At 40.1% G+C, this 27,207-nt stretch overlaps 1 protein-coding gene across 1 annotated transcript in view; it reads right to left on the reverse strand.

The window, feature by feature from the left end:
* FBXW7 (F-box and WD repeat domain containing 7) overlaps positions 1 to 27,207 on the reverse strand; it is a 93,554-nt gene that overhangs the window by 58,387 nt on the left and 7,960 nt on the right. The window contains exon 2 of the mRNA XM_081924235.1: positions 10,972 to 11,547. Coding sequence (XP_081780361.1) covers positions 10,972 to 11,547 — 576 coding nt within the window. The remainder of the gene's footprint in view (positions 1 to 10,971; positions 11,548 to 27,207) is intronic.

The following is a 27,207-nucleotide window of genomic DNA, read 5'->3' on the forward strand; positions in this document are numbered from 1 at the left end:
TAATTAATTTTTACAATTTGATGTTTTAATTTATTCTTCAACATAATTGGAGAACAATATTTGAAAACGACATGGGCCAAACACACTGTTAAAGCATACACATATACATGATTTTTCTAATTTCAAATTATGTAGGTTCCACAAGAAAATCGCAAAGGAAAATAACGTATCATCCTTCATGGACCGAAACTGCAACACCGGAGCTATGGTACTTAAAGATACAGTATACAACAGCAGGCCTTCACATACAAGGGAACAAAAATAATAGCACTTACCCGTCTACGACAGAAAGGAAGGCCTTGCGCAATGATGCTGATGCTAAATATCTTCATCACAGTTTGGTGGGGCAATGGCGTTTTTGTACTTGGAAGATCAACAGGAACCAGGCCATGATTTACGGGTGATTTTCCTGGTTTTGACATTGTACAGTTCTCACATGGTCCAGAATTGTTTGTAACAAAAGGGCATTACTAAGAAGCTCAACAAAATTGGTATCTGATGTAACTGAGGGTTTTTAAGCAAAGGATTCTGCTTCCCAAGGCCTGCTTTCCTTTGTCTCAATCTTCTCAATCTCTCCTACCAAGTGTCTTGACCTGTCTGCTGCTTAGTGAAGTGCAAGCTCTCCTAGTATAGAGCGGAATTATAAACGACTATGCCGACAGACTGTCCCTGCCAATCAAATAGCTATTGGCCCACCCATGCAGTATCACTAACACATAACACTGTCAAAATAGGTGACATTTAAAAAAAAATCAATTGCTTAGAACTAAAATAGCAAAGCTTCAAACTAAAATCAAATGTGTAAGTTATGGTTTTGACTGAATTTTTTTAAAGTGGGAGACATAGCCCTAATACCTTCAGATCAAACAACCTGAAACAAAATACAACATAAAATTTTCTAATTATGTAAGAAGAAATTAAACCTCTTCATGTTTGGGATTATATAGAATAATGCAGTACCGTTTTAATATGAAGCGTCTTGCCCATGTTCAGAATGACCAAGATACGGTCAGGACTATGTCAACTTTGACCCTATCCTCTTGCTTACAGAACAGTGTCAGCAGCCGCAATGTGAATCGATATAGTGGATTTGCCAACCCCAGAGTCACTATGAGGGCCAACTCCTTTTTTACTAATTTGCTCATTATTGTTCATTGATGAATATTGGTTTTTCTTATTTTTGTCTGAGATGCTCCCCATGAGTTGATGAATGTAAGGTGTAACTGGTGGCTGTGTCTGACTGGGAGGAGAGGGCTTTAGCTCCTCAGAAGAAAAGGTGTCTGCATTTCTCCAGGTGAGAGATAGGCAAAAAGGAGTAGCTTTTCCGTGTTGCATTTTGATGCCTTGTATATGATGTGCTTCTGTAGTTCTGTTGTTTTACCTATGTACGTAGTTTAGAGCCATTTATGGTAGCCTAATAATGCTGCATAGAAGGGACGCGGGTGGCGCTGTGGGTTAAACCACAGAGCCTAGGACTTGCTGATCAAAAGGTTGGCGGTTCGAATCCCCGCGACGGGGTGAGCTCCCGTTGCTCGGTCCCTGCTCCTGCCAACCTAGCAGTCCAAAAGCATGTCAAGCTGCAAGTAGATAAATAGGTACCGCTCCGGCGGGAAGGTAAACGGTGTTTCTGTGCACTGCTCTGGTTCTCCAGAAGCGGCTTAGTCATGCTAGCCACATGACCTGGAAGCTGTACGCCAGCTCCCTCGGCCAATAAAGCGAGATGAGCATCACAACCCCAGAGTCGGCCACGACTGGACCTAATGGTCAGGAGTCCCTTTACCTTTTAATAATGCTGCTTAAAATGTGGAATGCGTTTTGAATGTGTATTTCATATATTCATACTTTTTTTTGTTAGGCTATGTAAAGCACAGATCTCTCTTGAAATAGGAAGCAGTATGTAAAAACTAAATAAATAAGTCATTCTTGATATTTACCTAGATTAGGAGAACAAGCTATAGCACAAGATAGTCAGCACTTTTCTTTTCAGGCTATCATGCTAATAGCCATGATTGCTCTCCTCACAGAAACAAACAAAACGAAAGAGTTGCAGCAATTTGGGGTCGGATAGGATAAACAAGTAGGGACACTGCAAATCACAGGAACTAAGAAAACAGGAAGTTGTGGACAAAGTTTGGGGAGATGGGGGAACAAATGCAAGGGAAGGTATCAGAGGAATGAAGGTTGATGGTCCATTTTCCAGTATCCTGTAAATTTTGGGCCCGAGCTGGGCTGCCAGCATCATGCTGTTCTCCTTATAGGAAGCATAGAAGAAATATTCTCAGAACCCAAGAACAATAAGCATCCGTGCAAATTTCCGATGGCACTGAGGGCAATCTTAGTTATGCTTACTAATAAAGCTGGGATCATCTTTCACTTTAAAAAGGATATTGAGTTTAAAGGGATGGTACAAAGCAACAGCTATTCCTAGTCATGATGTGTTACCCATACATTACATTACTCAAAATTTATGTAGTGTATAAAAACAAGAAGTGGTGATGGACTGAGAACTGTTACTGAAATTGCTGGACCATTATTGAAATTGGAATTAACTCGCTGGTAGTCGCTGAAATTTTAATTCAATTATTACAAAAATTGAATTTTCACTGACCATGTAGTAAAAAGTTGTTTACAATGAAGAGCAGTATTACTGAACATATCACTTGCAAGCTGGAGGCAGCAAAACTTAACAGAACTCTTATCTTGTGAGCATCTGCCCTCAAATGGATAAGAGTGATCACTACAACATTTAGCATTATTTATACTGCTTCTTATGAGATACTTACTATGATACACAAAACAACCTGGAAGTTAGTTGTTTTTCGTAAGTTAGATTTTTTAAAAAAGTTTGCCATTAAATGTTAACTTAAATCAGGGTGGCAAATTGTTCTTTTAAATGTGATTTGCAACCCACTGCACTCCCTAATAAATAAACACTTCAAATTTTGCAGAATCTGACTGCTTTACTGTTCCTGACAGACATGCTGGCCAGAATGCAGAATTGCTTCTCATTTCTGTGTCAAATTAAGTGTAACAGTAGCACACACCCCATGAAGTAATTGTTGGTAAGAGATAAGTGAGTAGATTTAAAACAGGTATTCCACAAGATGAGAATAATAATACATTACAAAGCTGTGTGTCCCAGTTTTCACTGGAGATTTCATGATATTGGTCTGCTTATTATAACTCACCTGCTTCCCTGGATGGCATCGGGAAGGGTTGTGCTACTGTTATATTTCATAAGGCATAGAAATGCAGAATGATAGGGAAAGGGAAAGGCTTCAAAATCATCTAAGCAGTAATATGCACAACTTTGTTAACTGTCCAAGGCGCTACTTCCATATGCAGAGAACAGAGTACAGTGGTACCTCGGTTTTCGGACCTCTCCATTGCCAGATGTTCCGGTTTTTGAACGCCAAAAAACCAGAAGTAAATGCTTCAATTTCCGAATGCGCCTTGGAAGTTGTATGTATCAACTGCATGTATCTGTTGTTTTTCACAATTTTCTCTACTGAACTGGCAAGTCGCCCTTTGCGCCTCAGTTTTCGAACATTTTGGAAGTTGTACAGTCTTCCAGAACGGATTATGTTAGAAAACCGAGGTTCCACTGTATATGTTTTAAAAAATGCATTAGCTAGACATTTGTTGAGTATATTTTGAAGAGGGAAGTATTGTTGTTTTAAATCCTGCTTCACTTGCCCTACCTGCTTTCAAATTAACATTTCAAGAACATTTGTCTTCCTCCTCCATTAAATATTTCAGAAAGTATTTCAAATATGTAACACAACCCCCCACTGATCGTCTTGCATTCTGCAAACATTCTAGAAATGTCAGTCCAATCCTTATCAGCTATAACATGATTTATCTCATGATTAAGTATAACTCTTTGGTCGTCTCAGGATAGTACCAGCTGTTAAAGAAGTGCTACAGCTGCTCTTCAAGAATTCAGTGGCAGATTGCATCTCTGTACCCCAGTACACCTTTCAAACAATATATACCATAAAACAGCCAAGCAAATGTTCTTATCTTTCTCCAAATGCAGGGAAACGAAAATATAGGTATGTATACTGCACTTTAATAAGCAACAAGCTTAACTGTCTTAGCTACCACCTTGTAATCTCATTTAAGATGTTGACAACTGAGTTTCAAAGAATGTGACATGCCTAAACCACTCTCTTCTTATGTATCTATAGCTCAGCTATGATAAGCCCAAATTCAAGTACAATACTCTATCCATTTTCACATTTTACCTATTAAAATACTGAATTGAAAAACTTTGTTCACCACTAAGTAAGCCATGTAAGCATGTACTGGAAAGGTCATCAGCACACAGAAATATTCAGTTTAACTAAATTGTAGTACCGTATATTAAATCTTACTACTCTACATAGAAAATCTTAAGAGGAGGAGGTGAACCACCTGCAGACTGTTCAGTTCATTTTGTGAAAAGAACAGTGGGTTGTATCCGACAGGTTAGGAAACCCTCCAGAAAAGATTTGGCAGAAAAGCAGGAGGCTGCAGAGAGGCAGGGGAAGTCCTGTCGCATAAGTGGAACTCACACAATATTGGACTCAACCCAGTATTTTTAGCAGAAACTGCATCAATGGATTTTAGGTGTGCTACAAATTTAAAATATTTTTAAAAGTTCAAGCATTTTATAACATAAGCTTCTAATGTTCTTTGATAGCATATATGACTTACTAGAAATATTCCATATAATACATATAAGCGAGCAAATGGAAAAACACACACTAACCAATTGTTACATGGCATTCACACGGTAGTGGCAGTTTAAGCTGCATAATCCTGTTCAGCTGGCAAATAGCATGCTGAAAAAGAGTGCGGCGTTATTAATAATAGCTCAAGATATGCGAAGTAAAGAATGTTTGAGCTGCCAAAAAAAGGCAGGTAGTCTGAGGCAGGCTGAAATTCTTGATCTGTCTTGTTTGTTCTTATGTGCTTCAGTGATCTAAATAGGTACGGGAAGCATTCTTATGTAAATGGAATTAATTATAAATACATTAAGATTAAATAGTTCATGCCGACTTTGGCGATGTAACTCAAAGAATGGCACCACTAGTTTAAACACCCTCTAGTTGACCCAATTGTATCGTGCTGCCCTCAAGACTAACTAGAATCCTGTTACCCACTGCTGAGTCCTAATCTATTTGTAAATACTTGTTCAGAAGGCACTTTGGAAATTCTCTGTAAGATTAAACCTTAAATCTTCCAGGGGCAGGAACAACCATACTACAGTGGTACCTCTGGTTGCGAACGCAACCCGCAGCGGCGCGTCTGTGCATGCATGGATTGTGATTCACCGCTTCTGCGCATGCGCGTGATATCATTTTGCGCATCTGCGCAAGCGGTGAAACCCAGAAGTAACCCTTTCCGGTACTTCCAGGTCGCCGCGGGACGTAGCCTGAAAGAACGTAACATGAGGTATGACTGTACTGAAATTCAGAACGGTATGTATGCGTCTCAATGCCAGCTGCTAGGAATCGCAAACAGAGAGAGAGTCTGTTGCACTTAGGTCCTGCTTGCAGACTTTCCATAGGCTGACCAACAGGATGATTGATTAGATTGGTATCTGGCTTGATCCAGAAGGGCTCTTCTTATGTTTATATTAACTACAAGATGTTCCTGTTTGGTCTTCGCTTCTCCTGTAGTGAGGAGAGCAAGGAACAATTCCTTTCAAAATTTGCACTGAACCAGTCCCTAGTGTCTGCCCTTTTAAAAACTGCTGACTAGCAGCTTAAGAAAGCTTTGGACTCAGTGGTCTGGTTCAGAAAATGATTCAAGATTTTAAGCAACACAGGTTATGAAACTGGGAACGAGCAGTTTCCTTGCCTCTCTCCCATCACACACCGACTTTGGCACAGAGATCCTGGGTTGTAATAAGTTACGTCCAAACTGAGAAACTCTGACTTAACAGACAACAAACCAGGAAGGAAGTCAGAATGTGATCAATCATCTGAACCAAGCCACTGCCACACAGCTTAATAAATCAAAATATGTGGGGAAATAGAAGGTTGAAGGACAACTGCAAATACACGTCATGTCTGCTTTGTCACAACCTACAGGAAAATTAAGCAAGTGTCAGATCTGGTCTATAGGCAGTGGGCTAAAGTGAGTCAGAAACTGGGAGTCATAATCAAGAGAAATCTAGGAGGCAGGACTGCCACAGCAAGTCAGGACCAAAGAGCAAGAGCAGAAAGAAACTGTGCATGCACACATGAGAATCCAGGTAGATATAGCTGCTCAAACAAGTTTCAATGAAAAGCACGTCCTCTTTATATACTCCATGTTCAGGAGGGATCAATGAGCAGCCGCTGTGGTGAGGCAGAATTTGGAAGATTCCTCCCTAAGAGGCTGCAGCTACGTGGCTCACCACATGGGGGAGTGGTTAGCCATTCCTGGCAATATAGGATATTAGACGCTTATGAAAAATGTAGTACTATATAGAATTTGCTGGGGGGGGAGGCAGGAGTAGACAGAACAAAAGAGGTTGTAAGTAGTTAAATACAGTAGAGACCACTGTAAGTAGGATAGTGCAGAAAGCGGCAACTCTTTTCCTCAATGCATGAAGCAAGTAAAGCCACACTAAAGGGATATTCTGTCAAATATGGCAGAAGTCTTTATGATCTTGCTGCTCCTTGCAGTAGATAGTCTGATCCATCCAGAGCTGAGATGTTAGCTGACCAGCTCCACCTCCCTTGTGGCTGAAACTATGAAGGAAGCTGCTGCCCGGGCCTGTACTGTGAAACTGAGTAAGGAAACCCGTCACATAGGGATTTATGACAAGTGGTAGCGGACTGGTGACTCAACAGCTATTGCTGATGAATTACTTTTCAGTTATTATTAGATCCATGGAACTGTATTGTTTATGTAATTGTTAGAATCTGCTTTCCTACTGTGCTCATAACCTGTTTGATATGGTTCTGTTTGTTGTTTGCTTTTAAAAAAAGACACTCTGTAACTGTTGTGATCCACTTTCAGCTCCGCTTTGGTACTGAAAAAGCAGCATACAAAAGCAGCAACTGCTACAGGATAAAGCAAGAATGGATTTGAATTAAAGATGAAGGACTTTAATTATTTAGCAACAGAGCAAATTGCAGGCATTGTTATAGACCTCACACTTACCCCTACAGTGGTTTCGAGTTTATAGCATATACAGTACTACAGGGTTGTGCATTTTCACTATGGATCCCTTCTTGCCTAAAGTACACCAATGCTGCCATGCCCAAAGCAATATCTGAATGAAAAGGTTCTCCAGTCATCAGTGTAAGCTTTTAAATTCATGATATTTCTTTTCCAGACCATGTATGCCATCATCTCACTCATCCACTCCCCTTACCATAGGTTCTCTTAGATTTTAATATAACTTTTATTAATTTTCAAAAAAAAAGGGTTGTAATAGATTCTGCAAATATAATGTTATCAAACAGGATCTTGTGGCAATATACACAGTCCATATACAGTTATAGATCACTGTCGAACAAACAGACATATAATAAAACCAAAGTAAACCACGGGTGCGTGGAAGATTGAAACTAGAACTATTTATGGCACAGACATAATTGTTAAACAAAACAAGGTTACAAAACATGAACCCTGTTACATCAAGGGAAGGCAATTAAAGTATTCAAATGCCTTAAGTCACTATATCAGCCATACTTGTTCATAGGTCGAGGGGGGTCCTTGGCCATGTTCCTCCTTGCTTAGAAATGAAATAAAGTGAGGTCAAATCATTATCAACCAACACTCATGTGAATCTTCCACATTAGGCAGGTAAATATATACAGGTAATTTTATTGCATTTATCCTGCAGCCATAGGCACTAGCAAAACATTCATCTTTAATCTCCGAGTGTTTACCTTGGACACAGCCTCTGAAACATACTAAGAAGTGGTGAATGCTAACATGTATGACACAGGCAATGAATTTCAAAAAATCTACCCCATATTCATGTTGGGGGTGGGGAAGAGATTAGTTCAGCAAAGGGGTGCAAAGCTAATTTAAGCTGGGAAAGCAAAATGTGAAGTAAGAGAGTCCCACTAAATGGAATGAGGCTCAGCAGGTTAAAACTATCAAGGAATACAACTGAGAATATGCAAATTTCCCTCAGCCCAGTCCTCCCAAGTGACTGTGCATGCTTATCACTCTTAGCAGTGGTGTTTTTACTTTACAATCATCAAGAAAGCCAAGCCAACTAGAGTTCATTTTGGAGCCAACTCCAGTATCTGGCAAATCCCAGCCCTCCCTTTCCACTTTGGTTGCCATGTAAAACCTTTCTGGCAGTAGGAGATGTTTGCCAGTGGAACGGACTCTCTTGGAAAGTGGTAGGCTCTCCTTCTTTGGAAGTTTTTAAGCAGAGGTTGGATGGCAACCTGTCATGTACGCCTCAGTTAAGTTCTTGCATTGCAGGGAGTTGGACTAGATGACCCTTGGGGTCCCTTCCAACTCAACAATTCTATATTTCTATAACATAGGCTAAACATTTGTGGAGATCCTTTGTGGGTGCTACTTGCCAGCAAAACAGAAAACTACTAGAGGAATGGATAAAGAAATTTATAGATAACAAAACAAATGGAGATCCGATTCTAACTGTGCAACATGGCTGCCAAAAGCCACCTCAGTGTAATGGAGACACACAAACTATAGCAGTCACTTCTGTACCTGGGTACAAACAGCGTTCTAGGGAACAGCTATTCTGAAATGTTGATGCCTGCCATATTCATACTAGGGTTTTGGAAGCAATACTACTCCGTTTACTTTAGAACAAGGCCCAATACACCTACTTAGAATAGCCACAAGTTAGGCTGTTATACATCAGAGCTATTAGGTATCTACCAAATACCTAAACCATTTTGAGAAAGCAAAGATCAAGTCTGAGAATCACTGAGGTTATTCATCTTAGTGTGTGTCTCTGCAGTAGACCAATCAGGATGATGATTCATCAGTGGAAGAGTTGTTAGTAAGAGATGCTTGTCTCTGGTGGGAGAAAAGCCCAATTTCCAGAAGTCCCAGTCCAATTGTTAGATCTCCAGCCCTCATTGATTCATGGCTCTGGTCAGCAACTAACTGGCTAGAGGTAGTGCAAGGTGGAAGGTGGGTTTGTGTCTCCCCATCCTCACCAGTGTCCAGAAAGATTTTCCTGCACTTTCCTCAATACAACAGTAGATGAGAAGAGGCAGGTGGAGGCAGCATCCTAGACCCCCCCCCCTGAATAGTTGTAGAGGACTACAAAAGCATGTACATTCTCACGTTGCATGGGGAACTCAGCTAGGTAGGAAGCAGCACACAGCTATCATGTATACTACTTTGACCTGCCATGTGACACTGCCATTGTCAGGACACATTTCAACATTTACCAAGTGCAGCAGTGGCAGCAGGTCAAAAGCAGCATAAGGGAGAATCATATGCCGCTTCTAATGTAGCCAGCTGCCCACAAAAAAAAAAAATTAAGAATATGCTCTTATGTACACGAGTGTTCTGTGTCCACTCATAGAAAGGGCAGGAAGGTATTTTCTGGTCTGATATTTGTACAACCAGCCATAGGGCAAAAAGCAGCACTTGTGGTTACAACCTAGAGAAAAGAATGGTTTACTACTAAGAGCAGCAGATGCATGTGTGAATTGTAGTAGTACAAATTTTCTTCGAATGTGTGAAAATTACTTTATGGTGATCCAAAATCCAGTGACCAATTGAACGCAATGAGGATAAACCTGCACATCATAGATCCCTCTTGAAGAAAACTTATTGGACAAGTACGGATCTCAATATTCAACGCACTCACAGATTTTTCTATCCAACTTCTTACTCTGCTTACACTTACGAAGAATGGAATCCACTAGAAAACTGTTGTCAGTTGTCAGCATATAAGTAAGACAGAAATATTGGAACTTGTATGATGGCAAACATTTCTTAGCCTAGAAAGCTGACAGGCATGTTGCAGTTAAAAAAGGAAAGAACTTTTTTGATTACCTATTCATGTTTATCAGCACCTTGCCTTCTGGTACATATTTTAAGGAGTTTCTTGTAAAAAAAAAACCTAATACATACTTTTTTGGCAAATATGTACAAAACATTATACACAACTAACAAATTCCATTTCACTTGCTTTGAAGGGGAAAAAATAGCAAAGGCTCAACTAGAGCCAGGGCTTTTTCAGCTGTGGCTCCAATCTGGTGGAACACTCTGTCACAAGAGACTAGGGCCCTGCGGGACTTGACATCTTTCCGCAGGGCCTGCAAGAGAGAGCTGTTCCACCAGGCCTTTGGTCAGGGCACAGCCTGACTCCCTCCTTTGGCAATCTTCACAGAACTTTAGCCTAATGGTTGCCATCAATTTGATTTGAATTAATTTTATAATGAAATGATTTTAGAATGTTGTACTATTTTATTCAAAACAAAAAAAAAATCCTTCCAGTAGCACCTTAAAGACCAACTAAGTTAGTTCTTGGTATGAGCTTTCGTGTGCATGCACACAAAAGCTCATACCAAGAACTAACTTAGTTGGTCTTTAAGGTGCTACTGGAAGGAATTTTTTTTGTTTTGACTATGGCAGACCAACACGGCTACCTATCTGTAACTGGTACTATTTTATTGTTGTTAGCTGCCCTAAGCCCGGCTTTGGCTGGGGAGGGCGGGATATAAATAAAATTTATTTATTTATTTATTTATTTATTTATTTATTATTATTAAGTGCTTCTTAGAGCAACTGTAAGAGCAGAGCACAGAAGGATCCCAATGCCTTAGTGCTTTGAACTTAGTGCTTAGTGGTAGAGTAGTATAATTTTTTTCTTTCACAATAAATAAGAAAAATACGTGAACGCTGGTATAAAGCCTTCATAGTAAATCAGTAGCTTCATAGGAGTGCATTATTCTAGTAATATATATTAATTGCTTAATTCTTATTAAAAAAAATCTCCATGCCTCAGTGCTTTGCTTAAAATTACTTTAAATTACTCACCTTTGACTTTATGTAGAATGGAGATGACTGCTGATGTATTGCTAAGTCCATGATACTATTTGAGTTTGTGACAGTATTACTATTAGTGCGTTCATCATCTCTGCTGCTTTCATCAGATTGATCAAAATCATCACTGTCCTGGTCCATTTCTTCCTCTTCCTCCATCTCCTCCTCCTCTTGTTCACCAGCATGTTCATCTTCTTCCTCCTCTTCTTGGTTACCAGAATATTCTTCATCCACTGCAATAAATCTGTTGTTGTTTTCTTCTAATTGTTCTTGCTGGGACTCATTTCTGTGGCAAAGTCCAGGCTCCCCACCACCTATTTCCCCATTTCTTGCTGCGTGCGCTTCCTCTTGTTGCCGTAATTGTTGCTGCTGCTGCTGTTGCTCCTCCTCTACCACTCGATTCATCTGCTCTTCATCGACTTGGCTTGAGGAAGCATTACCTCGAATAGACCCACCAGTTCGTCGTCTCTTACTGCCGACAGACAGCAGTTCTTGATTCATTTCCAAAAGCCAGCTTGCTACTTCTTGGACCTTTGCTAGACTATCTGAAGATGCAAATGTTTTCACATTCTGAGAAGAAAAAAAGAAGAGGTAGAGAACAAAGATTAGACACTTTTATCAGCGTATCAGTTATTTATACAGAGCTGGGTTTCACGTATTGCCCTGACTCAAGAACAGTTCTAAGCCCAGCATGGAAGCCTTATTTTAAACCTGAAGCTGTAATATGGCCATTCCAATACCAAATTAAGCCCTCTTTTTATGCATTTTATAGTAAGTAATTAGTTTTATACCTTTAGATTAACTCCAAGTGTCAAGATGGAGGGGGGAAAGAATATAAACACTGAGCACTAAATGGCCCCATTAATATAATAAAGTTTTTGTGGTCCATAAAACCTAAGTTAGGCACCCTGGGCAGTGCCAATTATAATGAAAGCAATATAGAAAAAGAAATTGATTGTCTCTGAAAAGTTTCTTCTAAAAATTAATTTCCTTCATAACCTGTTAGAGAGAATGTGCTTTCCACAATTATGCTAATTATTTCATTTGACAATGTATCTTAGGCAAAGTTGTTGATGAGAAGATGAAAACACGCAAAAAGTCCTCAATGTGAAAAACAAACCAGTGGCTATTCTTTTGGATACAAAATATAACCCCAAAAGACTGCATTTTAAAATGGTATTTGGGGGGCTGTTTATAAGAACTCAAGCTGCTAAATTAGAGTAGATGTCATTCATTAATTGATCAATCAGACATTTCTAGATCACACTTTTGTAGAAATACAACATGGCAGTGAGCACTATACCAAAGCTTACAATACCAACTAAAACATCAATAAAACAACAGAAAAAGTCCATAAATACATTTTACACATTTCATATTTTAAAGGCCTGTCTAAATAAGAGGGGCAATGTCTGAAAGAAGGCAGGGGTGATTTCTGAACTTTTAGTGGCAAGGAGTTCCGTCCGCAGCACATGGCCTGCCACATCAAAGGATCTCAGTGATCGAGGTGGAGCATAAGAGAGGCAGGTGGTCCTTGAGGTACATTGGTCCCAAGTTGTTCAGGGCTTTGTGAATTAACACAAGAATGTCACACCTGACCCAGTAGCAAATTGGTAAACTGTGCAAATCTCTTAGCAGAGAAGTCACATACTGCCAGTCACCTGCTCCTGTGAGCAGTCTGGCCATAACATTCTGCACTAACTGCAGCTTTTTGGGTCAGCTGCAAGGGTAGCCCCACATAAAGAATGTTACAATAATCAAGTCTTGAGGTTACCAATGGAGCACTGTGATCAAACCAATGCGGTCCAGGAAAAGGCACAGCTGGTAATACTGAGGGAGGCCAGCATGCGAGCAGAAAAAGTCTTCCAAAGTACCTTGGTCACCCTGCTGGAACCAAAGGCTGCTGTAGCAGCAGAGGTGGACTACCCAGTGTGAAGTCCTTAAGGACTTAAGGATATGCAGGAGTTATTCTATTTGATGCATGTACCCATTTAAAGTATTATATACAAACAGCATACACCTGGAGGTTATGGTGAAGAACCCAGATGCTGGGCACAAAGGAGCTGCCCTTCCTGTCTACCTTCATAGCACTGATCTTAGGTCAGCTGGTGGGCAGAAACAGAGCTCTGATTATGATCAGAGCAACGAAGCCTCTGAGGTGCGTAGAGATTGCACTTTTTAAAATGTTTATATACGCAGAAGTCTCAGCTAAATACAAATTCATTCCAAATATCTGTGTAATGGAATTAGTATAAGTATTACTTTTAAAATTAAACCATGTCATTTTAAAAAGGAAGCATACCATGTATTTAAACATCATAAAAAACATGCTGTAGCATGTTGACTGTAAGTCGTGTGGAGTGATACGATGATGGAGACATTCTTTTATTTTTACCCCAAACATATAACATAACATAGGCCATGATTTCATGTATGATACCTATACAAAACATACCGTATTACTTGTGAGAAACCTGCAACCACTTTTTTCAAAAAAGACTCAATGACTGAGAAACATATTTGATTAGTTTCAAATTAAAATTTCTATAAAATTGATTTCCAATGCTATTTGTAACCCATATATTTTTGATGATTCACTATCTACTTCACACAGATTTCATTTAATACACTGTGCCAGAAGAAACACAGTTCTACATATAAAAATAGCAATGGCAGACATACATATTTCTCAGAAGCATGTGGTTTTGTGTGGTATAAGCAGATAAATATACACATTTGCTACAGAAATGGCTTGAACTGTGCTTAGTCATTAAGTGAGCGGTTACTATCAAATTATATCAAAGGTATAGTTTAGACTAACCAATATCACTAGCAGTAATGAAATAGCAGCTATAATTTTTATTGGCTAAGTATGCAGCTTTTGGAATAACTACAAGGAATTCATAATCCGAACAAGTATTTTTAAACTAGTGTAAGGGCTTCTACTTATCTAGGTAGAGTGAACATTAATTCCCCATACAATGCCACAAACTGCTTTTGCAATTCCCTTCCATTTCAGAGATCCTATAAAGCCTCTGGAGGAGAAGCTGTTCAAGAAACAAAAATCAAAAAGACTTTGGGACATGTGGAACTAACTGATCAGTTCTTTATATATAACAGGACTAACACAATTGGAAGATCACCGATAAATTAAGGAATTAATTGATTTACAACATCCCTTCCTTATAAAAATATCATAGATGATAAAGCATAATGGGTAGTGGCTGAGAGCCTAACCTAGAAACTCCCAGTTCAGCTCTCATCTCAGTCCCAAGTTCACTAGGTGGCCTTAGAAAACCTACTTCTCTCAGCCTTGGTCACCACAACACATACCCCTACAACAGTAGAATCATCCCCATATCTACTCTAAAGGGGCTGCTGTAAGGATTACACAGCTAGTATGCCAATCTATGAGGAACATTCTAAGGTATGTGGGTGGGACTGAGGTCTAAACCACTGAGCCTAGGGCTTGCCGATCAGAAGGTTGGTGATTCGATTCCCCATGACGGGGTGAGCTCCCGTTGCTTGGTCCCTGCTCCTGCCAACCTAGCAGTTCAAAAGCACGTCAAAATGCAAGTAGATAAATAGGTACCATTGTGGCGGGAAGGTAAACGGCATTTCCGTGTGCTGCTCTGGTTTGCCAGAAGCGGCTTAGTCATGCTGGCCACATGACCCGGAAAAACTGTCTGCGGACAAACGTCGGCTCCTTCGGCTAGTAAAGCGAGTTGAGCGCCACAACCCCAGAGTCGTTCACGACTGGACTTAACTGTCAGGGGTCCTTTACCTTTACTTTAAGGTACATTACCATCATTACCTTGCTAGGTATCATCCCATCTCCTATGAAGAAGCACCTTTGGCTATGGGAAAGCTCTCTCACACACAAACACCAGGCCCACACAACGGTATTGGAACAGTGAAGTTTAAACATAAAACATACTCCGATCGCAACACTGATTAGAAGTACAGTATTGTCAAATATGGTTATGTTGGGAGGCTGAAAAAGAAAATATGTTAAGTGAATTTCCATGTTGATCCATTAGAGGGCAGCATCTTCTCTGTATAACAAGTTAACCATGCTAAAAGCGAAACGGAAAAAGTTACTTGTCGACAAAATTTGTTGAAAAGCACAGCATTCCATTAGGATCACCTGCCGAGAAACGTGCATCAGCAATTTATTTTGTCACTTCATAACAGTTTTTAAAATTATGAACTGAAGCTAAGAAATTAGTATACATAAAGCAGGTAGGATAGCTCAGCTGGTTACAGCGCGGCAGTCATAATGCCAAGGTTCCAGGTTCAATGTATGGGACAGCTGCATATTACAGCATTGCAGGGGGTGAACTGATCCTCAGGGTCCTGATCGATTTATTATGAAGACAACATGTGCACGACAAGTAGTACTGGATCTCTCTAACTAGTCTATGATAGCATTACAACAGTAGATGTATCAAATCAATACCTCATATTTTAGAAATTTGCTATCAAGTTCAGATATGTCTCCACTGACTTACAGTTTATTATTACTTTTTAATAATAAAAGCTATCTTTTCCATTTTTATTACATTTTCCTAATTCCTATAATTCTAACCTATTCAGACTTTCAAATTTGATCTCAAACAGTACTGCGGTATCCTATTAAAAAGTGATGAAAGGGACAGGTAGAGACAACCTGTTTCAGTATTTTTAAGCAGGGATATTATTTGCTCTTTATTACATAAAACATCCATATCTTCTCATGACAATGTTTCAGTGTTGATCTCAAAGGTTTAACAGGAAAAAAACCGATCATCAACTGCAACTGAGATAAAGCACAGGATACTCAAAAGCCATCGATATAAATGGGAAACTGGTGCTGACAAAAGTATTACATTGAAGAATGGTCTTCGAGTTGGAGGATTGAGGTTAGAAATATGAAGATGTGACTAATGCTGTCACTAGGCAAACAGAAGACACTTCTGTTTGTGCAAGGAGACTTCCCTGTCCTCTCCCCACCTCTGAAGCCCACCGTCACCAAATCCTCAAAATCTGCTCCACAGGGAACATCCACCTTGGAAGTCAACTCATGTTGATATAACCTTTGGTTAACATTTATTTTTAAAATTCCAGTTTTCATTTTGTTCGCGCTTAAATGCTCTACAAATGAAATGTATACACATAATGCATTAAAGTTGTTGGCAGTGTAATTCACCAAATGCTGACTTGCTACAGACAATCTGAATCTGTAAATTTGTGGGCAATTTGTGCAAAGAATTTGGGGGTATTATATTCCCTACGTTCCCAAATGGTAAAACCCGAAAATGCTCTTGAAATAGTTGCTGTTGAAACTGGGACAACCTGAGTCTTTGCAGTTTGGTACCATTGGTAACCTTGAGGCTGGATTACTACAATATGCACTGTGTCAAAACAAAAAAAATTTTTCCTTCCAGTAGCACCTTAAAGACCAACTAAGTTAGTTCTTGGTATGAGCTTTCGTGTGCATGCACACTTCTTCAGATACACTGAAACAGAAGTTTCCAGACCCTTCTATATAGTGAGAAGGTGGGGAGGGGTATTACTCAGAAGGGTGGTGGGAATGGGTGATGGGCAAATAGCTGTGATGAGCCTGTTGATGACTCTTAACGACTGCAATAGGCACTGTGTGTGGGACTGCCCTTAAATGTGACGTGGAAGCTACTCTCTCTACTACAGAATGCAGCAGACAGACTGCTGATGGGACCAAATGGCCAACAGCAGGCAACATCTCTGCTAAAGCATGCATCCTGGCTCACTGGGTCAGAATCAAGGTTCTTGTGTTAATATACAAAGTCCTGAACACCTTGAGTCCAGCATACCTTCAGGACTGCCTTATATCCTGGTTCAATCACCAAGATCTTCCAGAGGAGGGTTCTTAGCTCTTCCGTGTGCTATAGAAGTCTAGGACTGGCTTCACCTAGGAGTTGGGCGTTTACTGTTATATGATTTGACATTCCTAATTAACCCAAGAACTAGAAGACACTTTTAAAACCTTACCTGAGTAAAACTTGTATTTCTACTAATTTACTATGGGAAAAGGGACGCGGGTGACGCTGTGGATTAAACCACAGAGACTAGGGCTTGCCGATCAGAAGGTCGGCGGTTCGAATCCCTGCGACGGGGTGAGCTCCTGTTGCTCGGTCCCTGCTCCTGCCAACCTAGCAGTTCGAAAGCACGTCGAAAGTGCAAGTAGATAAATAGGTACCGCTCGGGCGGGAAGGTAAATGGTGTTTCTGTGTGCTGCTCTGGTTTGCCAGAAGCGGCTTGGTCATGCTGGCCACATGACCCTGAAGCTGTACGCTGGCTCCCTCGGCCAATAAAGCGAGATGAGCGCCGCAACCCCAGAGTCGTCCGCAACTAACAGTCAGGGGTCCCTTTACCTTTACCTTTACTATGGGAAATACAATTATAAGGCAAACAATATTGAATCTATTAAGACATGAAAAATAATATTAAACTTAAAAAACTAGTTGGATTTTATCAAGCTCCTTGGATGAAAAGTGAGAACAGTTCATTTTAGAACTGTACGCAGCACCAATTTCATACACTTTCCTCCATGGGCAGCCCATTTATTTACAAAGAAAAGCAAGTCTGCATGCCCCCCATATAACAATCTATTTGTCTTTCTCCCCCAAGAGCGCCAGCTTGCAAGTGGGGAGCACTTCACTGAGCTCCAGGATAATGGGAACACAGAAGTACCCACAGGACAATGATCCATACTCAAACTTCTTATTCTTTTTAATGAATATAAGAAACACATAGTGTTAAGGCACGGCATTCCAGCCTTGTAACTGCACAGTATTTCTTATTCAATGATAAGTCTGCTGTCAAAAGATGCCAATAAAGTCATGATGTTCTTCGAGTACCAGGTCCTTGAAATAACAAAGAACAACAGCTTGCAGCAGAAGGGGAATTCCATATTCAATAGTGTCATGCTTGCTATTACATTCTCCCAGTCAATTTTATGTATTTGGAACTATAAATGCATTAAAGAAACTCACAACATACATTCACTGATAAATTTTATTAAAAATAACAGCACTATGGCTACCTTGGATTGCAATTCCAAATCCTATGGCTACCTATTCAGAAGCTGAATGGGGTTGCTTTCAAATAAATATACAGAGAATTGATGTTTGGGTTTATTAAAGAGAGAGTTCAACAGACTAATATAGCTTTTATTCTGGAAAGCAAGTGAAAGTATTCTTAAATAAAATACTGCCCCTTCCAAAGTTCTGAAACTACACAGAAACTTTGGGGATTGGAGTGCAAGAAAGTTAAAAGCAAGTAAAAATAAGGAGGAATCCAACAGGAAAGGACTCTGACGGAATGAAAGAACGCAGTAGCTTCAGTTGTCAAAGAGTTCAGACTTGTAAGTAAGGCCACAAGGGTTACTAGCCTGTGGTTTTATTTTTATTTTATATCGGGATGTTGGGGGCTGGCAGAGAGACTGAGATTTGCATTTCTATTGCAGGCATAGAGGAGGGGGCTTCTCTTCTCTAACAACTCACTTGGCTTCTATGCTCGGTGCCTACTCTACCAGCCTACATTAAATTACTAGTTGCTTCTAGGCCAGTGCTTATATGCGAGGCTGGTAGAGAAAACATAGCACTTACGGGGGGGGGGGGTGACCTGAAAAGTAATCCTGGGGGTGGGGGAGAGGAATCTAAGCAGAAAACCTATGTTAGGTTCCCTTATTATAGCCCATAAAAAGATGGCCCATAAAAGATGGGTTGATAAAAGAGATGGGTCTAAAACTCCGCCCCAAAAATAGTTCCATAATTTGGATTTATGTCTGGCAAAAAGCTGAATGCTACATCTACTAAGTGTAATCTCTCTCCCTCTTAATTATAGCTAGCTATGACAATAACTCTTTGAATTAAGGGTCTATATATTTTTTTAAAAAAAAAATCACTACCTTCCCCATGTGTATGTGATGTCAGGGGAGCTACTAGGGTTACACAGAGCTTACTGAGGTCCTTCTGTGAATTCTGTGTGTTCAGTATTGCAGGAGAAGAAATGTATATACCCTCATAAAGGGGTGGGAAGGAAGGCAGCACAGACGAAGTCTACCGGAATTCTGCTGCAACATGTAACGTCCTTTATTATGCATTATCTCCTAGATTTGCAACATGAATAAAAGGTTACCTTCTACTGAGAATTAACTACAGCTTACTGGGGAAAAATATGAACTGAATTAAGAACTGCCCCTTTCCAAAGAAGCCTAAGATAATTACAAGGTGGTCACTCTTAGCTACTACAGTATTGATTTCCTAAAGAATACTTGCAATATTGCACTTTCAAATGTCTAACAAACTTCACATGCAATATCTAATTGTAATCCTTACCACAACCCTGTAATCCAAGTCAGTATTACTATGCCCCATATTATATGGGTGAATTGAAGTAAGTATTTGACATATTAGCCATTATGTGAGAGTTAAATACGACTGGGCTGGATGTGGAATATATTTCATTTTTTATTAAAATTCATAATTTTAGAAGATGAATCGCAAGGCACAGAAATTGGCAGAGAGAGAGAGAGATTGGGTTGAGACAGCGGAAATAAGGTACACACCGCCCAGACAGCTGCCAACATAAACCTGTACAACCAGATATGAGCAGTTAAGATTAGTAGCAGCATGCAGTACAACCGAAAAGACCAACTCCACTTGCTTTGCATGCAATTAAGAAGAGGATGTGGCATTTCTATGTATCTCTAGCATATGGATGCCCATTTCTACTATTCACTTTGATTCTTTTAATCAATTTGTTCACCACATGAAATTTTCTAGGGAAAATGTTTGCTAGTTCTTTATCAATCAACTACCTTCACCTGCACTGGAGGGATAAAGAACGTCAAACCAGAATAGGAACTTTAAAATCCTATGGGAACCTGTTTTCCTCCAGATGCTGCTGGACTCCCAACTCTACTTCCTCATACCTATCCTATAGGCAGAGCCAATGGATCCAAGCCAAGTGTGAGCATAATTAATTTTAAGAGTACCAAGCTCAGCTCAGGAAATTATTTTCAGTACCAGAACTGAGTTCACAGTCCTATCTCACAAAAAATCAGCTCCTGGTTTCTCTCTCCCCCATCACCCCAAACTTTCCTCACCTAAGCAGTCTAATTTAGCAACAACAAAGAGGCTCTTTTATGTCTACTGTTAAACAATTGGGAATCAGAATCCTTTCGGAACAACTGCAAATTGCTCAGAAACCTACCAGCAGATCCCAATCTGCCTTCTGCCCATTCCTGTTGTACATACAGTAAGTCTTTCACAGCTCACTGACCCACTGTAGCACTTCCCACAGGAGAGGGTAGCCAATGGGTCTCAAACCCTTGGTGAGTTAGGGACTTCCCCAGCATGTGAAGACTAATGCAGCAAAAATTAATAATAATAATGTGGGAGGCAGCCATTACAATTTTTGCTCTGCAGTAAAAGCAGACAAGGAGGCACAGCGATTCCCCAGCGGTTTGACTTCACCCCCGGAGGCACACTCCATTGTCTCTCAAGACAGATGGATGCCAACAACTATTTGCCTTCTAGTGATAAATAATATCAAATTAACAAGTAAATGTTATGTTATCAAAGTATTTTGTTCTGTAATGCATTATGAATTACTGCTATAGAATTGTGATGATTTAATCTGGACATTCTACTTCAGCAAATAGCCCTTTAACCTGTCAGGATTTCAAATCAGAAAGCCTCTTCCAAGTAAACCACTTTATTCCACATTTCCCCCTCCTGAACAGTTAGGCAGCATTCCTTGCCACTGAGCACATCAATCCTTACATGGCTATTTTCATGCTACCTCTTTCCTCATTTTTTTTATTTTTTTTTGCGCAGCAAACCTACTAATACTTTCCCCTTATATATGGGAATTGTTGTTTAGCTATATAAGAATTCAAACAGAGAGTGATATCCATTCAAGGCAATTTCCTAGGAGGCCCATTAAAATGAATGAGCTTGAGCTATTTTGATTTTTATTTCAATGGGTCTATTCTGAGAACGACTAATATTGGATATCACCCATACTGTTCATGTCATATACATCTAGTCATATAAATTTTCAAAAGTCCATTGTGGGAGGACATCAGTAAAGCAGAGAGATACTAAACAGTGTAATTCGATTAAACTTTTCTCCCATCAAGTTAGTTTTCCAGACTTCAACTGTAATAATATGAAATAGAAAATAACAAACAGAGAGACACACAAAAAAATAGTAAAAAAATTGAGGCAAGAAACAGGAAATATGAGGCAGATTCTGGGACAGAAATGGGAAGAGTTCAAAGCTGGAAAGTACATTCTTAGTATAGAGCTTTGGAAGAGAACCACTAAGAATAAATGTTCTTTAGGACTGTATATCATTCTTATATTTAGTAACAGCTGAAACAGCAAGAATAGATGCTTCATAGAATTAACAAGATTACTTTCTGTTTCAAGGTAAATTGGTCTATGCACTCAAAAGGAAAAGAACACTATCATAAATGCCACCAATTTAATTTATTAATGTAATGAGATTTAAACTTTCCAAATGAGCAAGATGAAATGAGTCCAAGAACAATATCTTCAGCCATTAACATGACTAAGAGCAACATCATTTCTTACAAACGTAAGACAGCCACCATATAGCTCTAGGACAATTTCAACAAAAGTGTTTCAAATAGATATGTAACATAGAAACATACACATATAGATATATAGTGTTTATGTTTATGGCAGGTTCTAAAAGTGGAGTCCAAGAATGCGAAGTAGTGCTTCTCCCAATTTTGGAAATCCTTTTTGGTCCTAGAGCTCCATCTCAATAGCCAGCAATGAGCGTGTATTTATGCAAGGTGCTTTTCATGGTAGAAAAAAAATAAGGCTTTTAACCTAATATTTGAAAAATTATCTAGGCTAGCTTCCCTGCTAGTTTGGGATGACTACCCCATGATTTTAAAATCCATCATTCTATGATAATAATATAAGAGATAGGTAAAGGTAAAGGGACACCTGACCATTAGGTCCAGTCGTGACCGACTCTGGGGTTGCGGTGCTCATCTTGCTTTATTGGCCGAGGGAGCCAGCGTACACCTTCCGGGTCATGTGGCCAGCATAACTAAGCCGCTTCTGGCGAACCAGAGCAGCGCACGGAAACGCCGTTTACCTTCCCACTGGAGCAGTACCTATTTATCTACTTGCAGCTTGACGTGCTTTCGAACTGCTAGGTTGGCAGGAGCAGGGACTGAGCAACGGGAGCTCACCCCCTTGCGGGGATTCGAACCGCCGACCTTCTCATTGGCAAGCCCTATAGGGCTCAGTGGTTTAACCCACAGTGCCACCCGCATCCCTAATATAAGAGATACTCTGCATATTTGAGCTATCATACAGGAATGCCTATTCTATATGATATAATGAAGCAGCAGCAATCCATTTTGCCAACCTAAAACTACCTTACAAAAACAAAACTTGAGTTTTGTTTTACCTCAGCAGCATTTCATTTCTACAGCAAGTTCTACAGCAGAAAGAAAGCTGTTTTATGAACTTTCAACATCAACAATATTAGGAAACATAGAAAATGGAAACCACGAAAAGTATCTATTGGCTCTTTCCTCAACAACCATGAGCTGTGACCAAGATCGAACTTCAGTTGCCGCTCAGATTTACTGAAGCAAGAGCTTAACCTTGAGTCCCATTTTGGCCAACATGCTATGCCAAATTTTAGCTCAGTGCAGCATGGCAGCAAAAATGGGCAGAAACAAAGCAGTGGTGAGCACTTCTCCAGGAACCTGCACGTTAATGCAGTCTCATGAACCCAAAGCATGGCTTAGTGCGTCACACAGACCAGGCTAAAACTGCTTCTTTTGTGAACCAAATGTTCTGTATTGCTGTGTTGTTTTTATTAAATTTATTTTATTTTGGTGCTGTTAAGTTGTTTCAAGTTTCTACAGAGGGCTAGTAAACAAGATTATAAGCATTAACACAGACTGTACTATAGGATGAGTAATGGATCACATTTCCACTTGGGAGTAACTTCAATTATCCTTTCACCACCCAAGAAAGCAAACTTGCAAGCAGCCCCTTTTTGCTATCAATCAATTACAACGCCATCACTTCAGCATTTTGGAAATTACTCTTGCTGCCCCCACCCCATCATACAGTGATCATGCTAGTGAGCAGCAATAAATTATCAATCAAAACTAGCTTCCTAAACAGAGTCTGGCATTGAAGCAGCATGGGGACTCAAGTAACTCTAGGCCATGCCCATCTATCAAGGTGGCAGGAAGGAGAAAAAGAAAGAGTACTATAAAGTTTAAACATGCTCACACACCAGAGCAGCCCTAATCTCTTCAACAGTGGCTGAGACCACAAGTTCCGGTGACTGTGATAAACGAGGGCAAATAAATAATAATAATAATAATAATAATAATAATAATAATAATAATAATAATAATAATAATTTGCACTTATTAGTTCCTTTATTACCAAAAAATAAGCAAAGCAATCTAGAAAAATATTAAATGAGCATGTGACAATTAAACATGTCCTCACAGTAAAATGATGGGAAAGTCCCAAAATTAGGAGACCAAAATGTTAAGTGCCCACTTAGGGCAGGAGACTTCAGATGAGATGGATGCTATAGGTAACAGATAGGAGAAGATGGGAAAGAGACAATTTAGTGGCCAACAGATGGAAAGCAGAGAGAGAGAGAGAGAGAGAGAGAGAGAGAGAGAGAGAGAGAGAGAGAGGAATCCAGAATAGCATTAAATGAGCTAGTAAGGGAGGCAACATGCACTTGGCTTCCCTCTGTGTTCTGGGGAAAAGGATCACAGAATCCTTCTCTTCCCCTTCAATCCAGTCTCACTAAACAATATAGACACACGAACACCCTTTCATCAAGGAAATAAGCCCCTATGGTGAAGTCTTCACCCCCCCCACACACACACATACCGGTAATTTTAAAACTTTCATTTCCTACATGTTTGGAAGATTTTTGCATGGGAACAAGAGCTTGTATTGCTTTGGCAGCATGATCTTCCCATTACAACTAAAAACTAGGATTTGCCAGAGAAATGTGATGTGCTCCTTTGTAGGAAGCAACCTGAACTTGTGACCTTCAATACATCACTCAGCTAACACAAAAAACTATAGGTTGTCACGAAGAAGCTTGATTTCAGCCCATCACATGTAGCCATTTGGCTGATGCATCAGTTAACAACACCTAACTATAGGTTGTCTCTCCAACAATACTTTGCTGTGACAAGATATTGTGAAGAATAATAGCTGTTCCGGCTGAAACGCAATATCCAAATGGAATATGATTTTGTATACATTATGACATTGTCAAGAAAGCACTTTAACTCATCGTTCAACATTAAAGCCATGATGGGAAAGAGTAGGAGATAGAGAAGTTTTGGAAAACAGTAATGTAGAACTGGAAAAACTTCAGAAAATGGTAACCAAAATTATTATGAGGTCGGATAAACTTCCCTATGAGGAAACATTTAAACTTTTTGAGATTTTTAGTTTTGGGGAAAGACATGTGTAAAACTATTCATGAAGTGGAGAAAATAAATAGATGTATGCTTTTCTCCTCATAACACTAGAAGCAAGAAACATCCAAAGAAGATGAATGGTTGAAGATTTGGGACGGGGAAAAACATGTACTTCTTCAGATAGAACATTGTCAAACTTTGTGATTTGATTCCAAAGGATGAGGTGATGGCACCATAATGGATGGCTTTAAAGAGGGTATTGGACAAATTCATGAAGCTTAGAGTTATGAATAGCTACTGTACTGCCTCCAGTTTCAGAAGTAGTATAAGAACTTGAGAAGAGGATCACACTAGTAGCCCATCCAGCCCTCCTCAGCTTCTGTCGTTTTCCACCATATATATATATATATATATATATATATATATATATATATATATACACACACACACACACACACACACACACACACACTCAAACAGTTTAAAAGCTGCTCTGCAACCTTTTTTCCCCAGTAGTGAAACCTCTTTTCCCCCAAAACCGTTTTTTCCTCTGCAACTGGTTTTCCCAGTAGTGATGTATGGAAGTGAGAGCTGGACTATAAAGAAAGCTGACCGCCAAAGAATTGATGCTTTTGAATTATGGTGCTGGAGGAGACTCTTGAGAGTCCCATGGACTGCAAGAAGATCAAACCTATCCATTCTTAAGGAAATCAGCCCTGAGTGCTCACTGGAAGGACAGATCCTGAAGCTGAGGCTCCAATACTTTGGCCACCTCATGAGAAGAGAAGACTCCCTGGAAAAGACCCTGATGTTGGGAAAGATGGAGGGCACAAGGAGAAGGGGACGACAGAGGACGAGATGGTTGGATGGTGTTCTTGAAGCTACCAGAATGAGTTTGACCAAACTGCGGGAGGCAGTGGAGGACAGAAGTGCCTGGCGTGCTCTGGTCCATGGGATAACAAAGAGTCGGACACGACTAAACGACTAAACAACAACAACCTTTTTATTTTAAGCTCGAGGACGCATGGGAAAGTGGCTGCTGCGCTTCCCCACACATCAGCTGTTAGGCGTGGAGGCTGAACAACATAAACAAACCCCCACTGTGCCTCCGGTCTCTTTGGGGCTTCCTTCACCCTCACTGGTGGCCTCACCGGGCTCCAATGAGGGTCTCCTCGTGAGCCACAAGGACTCTCCTGCTATTTCTGGGTTTGGATTTAATTATTTAATTATTTCCCAGCATCGTGCATAAACGTGGTCACACGCAAGTCGGTCGCACATAAGTGGGCAGACAGCTGTTCATATTAACTAGCACTTTTTTTCAAATTAAAAATGAGGGGGCAGATAGTCATCAGCACCACCACACACGAGAGAAGGTTTAAGCCTTCCCACCCCAATCACAATCTCAGGGGAGGAAATCTTCCCAAAAGCTCCTACCTAAGTTTTTGTTTTGTTTTTACTAGGATCACAACCAGAGAGGGAAAGCTTAAACTTCTTCTCCGTCCGCAGAGTGCTGGCAATGACTATCATTCCCTCATCCAACCTCCACATACCTCTTAATTAACCAATGACACTATTCTAATTAAGTCATTAGTGGCATGTGGCATTAAGTCCCCAGAGATCCTTTTTCCATTGCTTGTCCATCTGGTAGATGGGAACTAAGTCAAGTATCCCACCAAACAACAGTATTTCATTTTACGAAAGAGCAAGGAACGGCCTTGAGCAAGAGATGGGTGCAGACATTTGGGGACTCTTCTTCCTTTGTTGTTGCTTTTCCAATCCAGTGTCCTTCAAATGTTTGGGCTACAACTCTCATCAGCCCCAACCAGCATGGTCTATAGCAGGGGTCAGCAACCTGTTTCAGCCGTGGGCCGGTCCACCATCCCTCAGACCATGTGGTGGGCCAGACTATATTTTTTTTGGGGGGGGGGTGAACAAATTCCTATACCCCACAAATAACCCAGAGATTAATTTTAAATAAAAGCACACATTCTACTCAGGTAAAAACACCAGGCAGGCCCCACAAATAACCCAGAGATGCATTTTAAATAAAAGGACACATTCTACTCATGTCAAAACACGCTGATTCCTGGACCGCCTGTGGACCAGATTGAGAAGGCGATTGAGCCGCATCTGGCCCACGGGCCTTAGGTTGCCTACCCCTGGTCTATAGTCAGGAATTATGAGAGCTATGCTGTAAAACATCTGGAGAGTACTAGGTTAGGGAAGCTGTGCTGCAACTTTAACTTCAACAATTCATTAAATCACAGAAATTTTGAAGAGTTCAAGCTATGTTGCTCACATTGTGTTAAGAGTAAATCCACTTTCATTCCCACAAGGGTTGGGGGATATACAGTGTAATGAAGGAGAGTTATTTATGCCTTCCATAGCAACTGCCAGACATTCTTTAGGGAGGCTGAAATCAGATTTTGAGAACTCTCAGTCAAGACACAAGGAAAACTTTCATTTTGAAGGAATAACTACTAGTCTCTCTACTACTGTTAGCCATGCTCTCATTAGACAGAGGAGTTTATAAGTTTTTCTGTGCTATGAGAAATGTACTGATACCAGGAAAAGTGCTTATCTGCTTTTCCCTGATAATTAGTATGAAGCAGAATCAATGGTTCTTGTTACAGAATCAAAATGTGCCAGAAAAAATAATTAATAAACTATAATAAATCATTAGACCCTAACACCACATTTGGGAATTTTGGAGAAGCATTAGGAAGAGGCAGCACTGC

The sequence above is a fragment of the Podarcis melisellensis genome, assembly GCF_964234715.1.
Source record: "Podarcis melisellensis genome assembly, chromosome: 9".
NCBI lineage: Eukaryota > Metazoa > Chordata > Lepidosauria > Squamata > Lacertidae > Podarcis > Podarcis melisellensis.